The sequence below is a fragment of the Melanotaenia boesemani genome, chromosome 24, assembly GCF_017639745.1.
Source record: "Melanotaenia boesemani isolate fMelBoe1 chromosome 24, fMelBoe1.pri, whole genome shotgun sequence".
NCBI classification, from domain to species: Eukaryota; Metazoa; Chordata; class Actinopteri; order Atheriniformes; family Melanotaeniidae; genus Melanotaenia; species Melanotaenia boesemani.
In genome coordinates this window covers 9,226,206-9,234,184 of record NC_055705.1, presented here as the reverse complement: position 1 = coordinate 9,234,184, position 7,979 = coordinate 9,226,206, and the positions used below count along the sequence as shown (strand labels likewise).

General features: G+C 40.7%; 1 protein-coding gene across 1 annotated transcript; it reads left to right on the top strand.

The window, feature by feature from the left end:
- The first annotated feature begins 4,492 nt into the window (after positions 1-4,492).
- LOC121635780 (leucine-rich repeat-containing protein 3-like) lies at positions 4,493-7,172 on the top strand. The gene is made up of 2 exons (XM_041979108.1): positions 4,493-4,551; positions 5,590-7,172. Exon 2 carries the CDS (start codon positions 6,069-6,071, stop codon positions 6,855-6,857), a length of 789 nt encoding a protein of 262 aa, XP_041835042.1. The 5' UTR covers positions 4,493-4,551; positions 5,590-6,068; the 3' UTR covers positions 6,858-7,172.
- Positions 7,173-7,979: the final 807 nt, after the last annotated feature.

Here is a 7,979-nt window from a genome sequence, read left to right as displayed (position 1 = left end):
GAATATTAAAAGCTACAAAACATACAGCTGTATGTTTGCTCTAAGGCCAGTCTAACCCACACATAAGCACCATTAAATTGAATATTTATTTATGAAGTTTGCAAATCCAAACACTGGCCACTTAGTTAGGTTCACCTTGCTACTACCAGGTCGGACCTTCTTTTTTCTGAGCTGTTTTAATTCTTGGTCTCATAGATACAACAAGATGTTGGAAACATTCCTCAGATGTTTTGCTCCTTACTGCCATGACACAGTTGCTGCAGGTTTTTCGGCTGCATTCATGATGAGAATCTCCTGTTTCACCACAATCCAAAGCTGCTCTGTTGGACTGAAAACTGGTGACTGTTGGGGCCATTGGAGTCCAGCAACACCAAATTCTGAGCCTACCATCTGAATGTGGAGGTGAAATGGAGACTCATCAGACCAGCAACGTTTCTCCATCTTTTATTGTCCAGTGTTGGTGAGTGTGTGTGAATTGTAGCCTCAGTTTCCTGTTCTTGGCTGACAGGAGGCACCCGGTATGGTCTTCTGCTGCTGTAGCCCATCTGCTTCTAGGCTGGACATGTTGTGTGTTCAGCAGTGTTGCGCAAGTTCATGCTTCTTATTAACTAGTTCAAAGTTCAGTTCATATCAATTGTTTTAGGTTAGAACTGAGAATGAAAGACAGACTTACTGATATGTATCTATGTAATGAACTTGTGTCAACATTATATTTATATATGAAGAGAAAAAACTCACAACAGTGAGCTAAATGCTTCACTAGGGTGGGCCCTGAAATGCCGAACAGACAGAATGACAGAACAAACACAACACCAGGAAAGGGTGGAGCACTCCCTCCAGATTAGGAATGCCTGCATCAAGTATCACAGGATGATGTTTTTGAGTGATGGAGTGAGAGTTGGATGGACAGTTGGGAGTTTCGTCAGCAGTAAAGAGGTCTGTTGTTAAAAAGGGTCCCTGAGATGAAAGTTCAAGCTTTTAATTTACTGCTCCATCAATGATCCAACCTTGACCTCTGTTCAGGAGATTTAGAGATAGTGAATAGATACAGAATTATATGACGAGAGACAAGAAAGAGTTGAGATAATGGGAGGGTGGAGATGAAGAATTGATGGATGAGAGAAGGAAAGGACTAAGAAAGAATGAATTAATGAGATGGTATGGCTGAATGAATTATGAGAATGAAAGGATTTACGAGTGTAAATCAATGTAAAGATTAGCATTAAAGACATACTATAATTCCTGGATAGAGTTAGTAGATTTGCACAACTCCTCTGTCTTTGGCTTAAACTCGGCATTTTCTATTCAAGAACTAGCAATTTTTTAAAGCAGCTGTTCATTATTTATATTGAGTTTAATATCCCTTCAGGCCTTGGCAGTGCCCCAGCTGCTACCTTATAACCTTTATTAGCTGTTTTTGACCAACTGCTCCCTCTGTTTCACAGCTCACTACTTTACCGTAGTACATGTGACCCCACCATCATGTAAACACTTATTTTAGTCATGCCTCCACGAGCTGTACATCATTTTGCGTCCTCCTTACTCAATTTCCCTTCAATAGAGGTTTGTCCTAGTGGGCTCATCCAAAACATAAAGGTGTTCTCTGCCCCTGTGTTGGCTTGGTGTACAAGTTGGAGCAGCTCCATGCCATCACTCAGCAGTGCTGTAAGCTACTTACAGACAACCTTCTCTATAATGCAAAGGACTGATGTCATAGCAGTGAGGGGTGTCTAAAAGTTGCTGCAGCTGTTGTGAGAAGTCTCCTCAGTGGATATGCTTCTCCGTATAGAGTTTGGGCACAAGTCTTAAAATGTTACATGTCCTCTTTCATGAGTAAAAGCAAGCGCAAGCAGAGTGATTCAAACCCCAATGTCAGCTAGGCTCTGCAGGAACGCATTATCAAATATACCGAGCGTAGCTTCAGAGAGGTCGGTGTACACTGTAGGGCAGCAGCTTTCAGAGACCACACAATGTCATGCTGATGATGTAAATACAGTCTCTGTCCAGAGGAAATAATGTGTTCTGTTGAAATTCTATGCTCATGAGGCAAACACATTGCATGAATCACTACAAGTGCATCTCTTTGCTGACAAAGCTTCATCTTAATTGGCTCAGCTCCACATCCTTGCGATTCAAAGGGAGGTGTATGAATTTGTTTAAGGTGGGATATCTCGCTGGAACTTCGCCAGGAGTCTGACAAGATGAGTAAGGATGTTAAACAAATCCCTTGGCAAGTTTCTTGTAGCTTAAACTACAGTGAATGTGGAGTAAATCTATCAGACTTATTACCGGGCAATGACAAAAAGCCAGTGTTGAGCCGTTAGAACACCTCTGATTCTGATTCTGGATGCTGCCACAGCGAGGCAACGCTAAAATACCTCACTGGTCAATGCAATCAATGATTCCGGCTTTCAGGAAAATTGACGGGGCTGAACTCTGCACATTGCTGCCATTTAATCATACAGATGCTTTGCAAAGAGTTGGCTGCTTGCAGGTGGTCTGTGCATCACAGCGGTACAGTCGGGACTACCTTGGAAGGTCTTTTGTCACAGCAGCTGTGACAGGTCTGGTATTGAAGTCCTCCTTGTGGGCAGGACGATTGTAATCAATGTTTATGAAGAGTGACAGAGAGTGACAGACTGGACAAACGATCAGTCAGGGACAGAGCATGAGGAAAAGGGGATGGTTGCAGGTTTACTATGAGTGGATGGAAAAAGAAAGAAAAAAAAAACAGCAGTCCCTTTCATTTTCTCTGCCAAAGCTGCTCTGGATTTAGTCATTGTTGCCTTGTTTTTATGAAACACACAATTCTGTCAGCATGTTTCAAACATCCGCAGATAGAAATGAGAATTTCCGTTACATCAAATGTGCAAACACAGCAGAGACATCCCAGAACATAAAGGGGAGGTTCAGGTGTCATTCCAAAGTGCAAGTGAGTGTGAAATTTAGATTGGATACATCAGTGGGTGCAGGGGGTCGAGCAGATACTGCTAGTGATAGAAGGCACCAATAACAATTCACTTTCAACAACTCAGTGAGTCATTGCGTCTGGTGAATCCCTGAAATAATAAACATACAGTTACTAAAATTAAAGTATAAAATGAGTCATTTCTAACTTTATTAAAGCCATATTTAAGAACACAAAAATGTTCCAGTCACATTCATCCCACTGCCTACCTTCATATTGGATCTCGTACACCTTTAAGAGAAACCACATGTTTCACATATGAACCCATCTGGTTTTGCACATGTGAATTACATGTGAGATATGATGTGTAACACATGTGAAAAGCATATTTTGCAAAGAGAATCATTTACCTTTGTAACCATTTTAATTGAAATATTCCATAAAATCACTCATACCCATATGGTTTCGTATGGTCCCGTGTTACATGTTAAATTAACATAAAACAGGGTTTCACATGAAACTTATATGGGTTTTTAAATTGTGCTTATTAAAATTTCACATGTGAATTTACACTGTATTCATGTGAGATTACAAAAGTTTCACATGTGAATTTGCATGGGTTTCACATGTGCTTATACTGTTTCACATAGAATTTAATTGGGATTCACATGCAATTATGAAGGTTTCACATGTCAATTTACATGGGTTTTGTGTATGATTATATGGTTTCACAAGGGAATGTACACAGATTCCACGTGTGGAGTTTCACATGTGGGTTTCACGTATAATTTACAGGAATTTATGGTTTTATATGGTAATTTATTTATATTTTTAGTGAGACTACTTTTCAATAGAAGTAATTGTTTATTTTAGTTCACTGAAATGACTGGTTAGCATTCTACAAGCTATTTATTAGATTTATTATTAGATTTATTATTTACTGGATGTTTTGTAACAGCTTTATCTTTGGAAAATTAAGATTATTATGTCTTTTTCTTTCAGCTCAGAGTGGGTATTTACACCTACCATTATTTTCTAAGGCAGCTTTAGAACTGTACAAATAAGTGTTTCATCTGATTATTAGATTACAAGATTATAGAAAGATAAAAATTTGATAATTTTGGAAACAAAGGAGGAAAAGACAAAGAGTCAGGTTTTGAGCTACTGTCTGTTAAATTACAAAAAGTCAAACTGTACCAGCTGTATTCAACAAAACCTCCAGTTGAAGAGTAAAAAGCAGCTTTAAATCTGAGAGAAATTCAGCTAATTGCATTAATTTAGTTCTTACAGGCCTACATATTTAATTATTCCATTTATTTATGTTTATTATTATGTTTAAGTTCTGCCCAAGTCTCCAAAGTCAACATTTCCACCGACTGAGAGGAAGAACCGCGACCCGTCTCTGCGCAAACACGCACTCTGTCACACGCACACACCAACAGTCGCATCTCTGCTGCAAAGCTGCGCCGACGGGAGGTTAACAGCTGGATCCGGACTCCCAGAGAAGCTGCAGCTCCCGCAGCACCGGAGGAGGAAAACACAGAGAAAGGAGCGGGCGGTCAGCCTCCCGGATGCCGCACCAAAGAAAATATCTTCCACGGTTTCTGCTCACTGATCCGGACCGGACGAAGTGAACCTCTCAAGTAGGTGCCGACTCAAATTACAGGCTAAACTCACTTTATTAGTGTTTTATTCCCGCCAGGATAAACGGGCTGGATGTTTTGGATGAACCCCAGTTAACAAAGTGACTTATTTGCCTAAAGATTAGATTTAAATTCATTCGTTGTAAAACGCTCTCCAGTATGTTTTAATCGTTTATAAAGTGGAATTTCTGTAACTTTTACTCAATTTCTTTATAATAATTAAACTGCCTGTAATTTTTCTAAAAAGAATAAATCAGTTACCTCTGTGTCTAGGAGCTCCAGGTGATCTCTTTAAATGGTTTTATATGCAGCAAATCACACTGGGGAAAAAAGGAAACAGATCTGAACATTTAGAGCCAGAATTTAAGACATGAAACAACTTAATTTGGATTAATTGCATGTTTGTTTCACTTATTTCCAACTTACCTTCATTAAAAAACACATTTGCTATTATAGCAGCCTATTTATGTCCATTATATTCTTCCAGTATTCTTCCTGGCAAACCCCAGTCCTTCTCAGCATTTAGCTTATCAACATTAATGCCATGTTAGCAGAGAAATCAGCTTGTTTGACGTCCATCATCTCCATCAAAAAGCTGCTTCCTGCTTATCAGTAGTACTTTGCTATCACACACCTTAAATGCACTGTGTCCTGTAGTAGTTTTCATTTTCATTCTGACCTTCACTGGCCACAGATACATCACTGTTAATCTTATAGAGTACAAACAGCTTTTTATTTAATAACAAATTGTTGTTTTTCAAAGTTCATCTGCTGCATATTGATGAGCCCACACCTTGTTTAATGGCTTTTCATTTCATCGCAGGGGACACATTTGGAGTTGAGGGAACCACGCTACAGAATCATGCTATTATTATGATAATGTTGAACTTTACTGGCCTCGCCTTCTGACAAGGAATGATTCTGGATAGAAGCGCTGTGGAAGTTTTCCTGGAGAAAAGACTCAAGATGATGGGAGCAGAAAATTAGCAGCAAAATCCTAAAAGCTCCTTCTCACCTTTTGATTTTTTCGTTTTGCAGGTTTGTTCCAGTCGGCTGAGGAAATGCAACCTTCAACCCTGGATTCATGGTTCTAACTTGGCCCGTCAAAACATTTTCCACTTTCTGCTCAGGAGGTTGCCACAGCCAAGCTGCTCTTTGACATCTCATTTAACGAGCATGCAAACTTTTGGATCTGTGCCCTCTTTTCAGCTGGATCGAGACTTGGTTTTCCATAACTGTCAAGGTAAATGATGAACGAGAACGTCCAGGTGAATGTTTAAGGTGCCTGGAGAATTAAACTTTAGTCCTTTCATTTCCTTGTCTTTAATGGAGTTGGGCAGCTTTTGCCACAATGCAAGGTCATCTGGCAAAGAGCAAAGAGCTGGAAAACAGAAATAAATCGCCATGAATCTGAGTTTTGTTTGATAAAATGATGAATTTACAAAGTTTTTATCCTGGATTATTGTGATATCTCAATCCTGAACACTAACCAGCAACACTGATTTTATCACCCGCTAATGGGGTCTTCTCAAAGGTGTAGGTCATCCATAAAACTTCCTTCCTGTGGCTCTTTTTGCTTTGTTGGAGCAATGTTGCTTCTGTCCTTCATCCCAGTGCACGCCTGCCCAAAGATCTGCCACTGCACAGACAGGAACGGCATGGTGGTGCAGTGCACCTCGCGCAATCTAGAGAGTATCCCATCCAATTTACCGAAGGATACTGTTGTTCTCTTGCTCTCATCTAACCGGATCCGCCACATCTCAATGGAAGCCTTTACGGACCTCCCCCGCCTCAGGGAGCTGGACTTGTCCCACAACTCCCTTGAGAGCGTAGAGACTGGTGCCTTTCAAGGCATTTCAGACAGCCTCCGGATTTTGGATCTTTCAAACAACCACTTAAGCAGCCTCCCAAGGGAAACCTTCTCCAAGCTGCATGCTCGGGTTCGCCTCTCTCATAACCCCTGGCACTGTGAATGCTCGCTGCAGGAGGTTCTGCGGGAGCTGAGGCTCGACCCCGAGACAGTCAACGAGGTCAACTGCTACACCTCGGTGCAGGAAGAGTACGTGGGACAGCCGGTGATCCAGGTTCTGGACTCTGGGATCAACTTTTGCAACTTCCACCACAAAACAACAGACGTGGCCATGTTTGTGGCCATGTTCTGCTGGTTCTTCATGGTGACGGCCTACATTGTCTATTACATTAAACACAACCAGGAGGACGCAAGGAGGCACATGGAGTACCTGAAGTCCCTGCCAAGCACCTCTCACATCAGCAAGGACTACGACACAGCGAGCAGTGTGTTTTAGTTTCTGAGAAAGTCAAAGTGTAGCAATGAATATGGATTAAAGTGCACCACGGAATACAAATGAAAGCAAACCAACCAATGTGGCACACAGCGAACACTGAGAGGTGACATCTGTGCAGAGTGATATATGCTGCACAAGGCACAAAGACATGAGTGGGAGGCTTAAAAATCTCATCATCGAGTAGTTACTGTCTATTGACTTCCATGAAAGAAAGACCCAGTCAGGACTTTTCAGGGGGAGTAACAGAGGAGAGTGGGTGTAGTATTTACATCCACTATTGTGTTAATCTTTGCCAAGCTACCATAAAGAGGTTATATATTTAATTATCCATCAAAGAAAAATGTTGCAGAGGAGATCTGAGGGGCAGCGAAACCTTTTAACACCTTATATTTAAGGTGGAATTGCAACCTTGAAATTAAATTTCACACTTGAACACTTCATGTTCGGCTTCAGGAGGGAGGAACTTCTGTCACTTAAAATAATTCATTCCTGGCACAGATGTCCTTTATTTGGACTTTCTGCTCTGAATGATCTTATTAACTTTCAGAGAGTGCTCATTACATTTTTTTAAAGATACTCTTGTGAGATGTTGAGTTTCAAGATGGCACGACAAACATCCAGCAGATTTCCTGTTAGTTAGTTTAAGCAAAGTGGAATTAAGTGAGTGCAAATTTCAACAGAGCTGGATTGGAAGAGGATGACATCCATCCATTAGCTGTAGTAGTTTCATCCAGAGGGTCACAGGAGGCTGGAGCCTATCTCGGCTGTTATTGGGCGAGAGATGGGGGAGAAGGACAGGTCACCAGTCCATCACAGAGAGAAAGACGGGTCTGCAGGATCAAGTCCTTCTCACTGTGAGGCAGTATTTATAACCTCTGCATCACCGAGTCGTTCAGCTTGACAACATTATTACTCAAAATATCTGAAAAAGTGAAAAAACATGAAGGGAATATGGAATTTCACTGTGTATCATTATTGATCAAATTTGCTCTGCAATTTGTTTTTAATGACTTTTCCTCTCCAGCAAAGCATTTTATCAATATTAGATCATTTTTATGCTCAATTATGATCCATTTTAATTTTGTCAAAGCTTGTAGTTTCTATGAAATATGGATTTGGTGT

Bases quoted from the DNA above. Each gene is read 5' to 3' on its own strand.
- LOC121635780 (XM_041979108.1), top strand. From the start codon at position 6,069: ATGGGGTCTTCTCAAAGGTGTAGGTCATCCATAAAACTTCCTTCCTGT.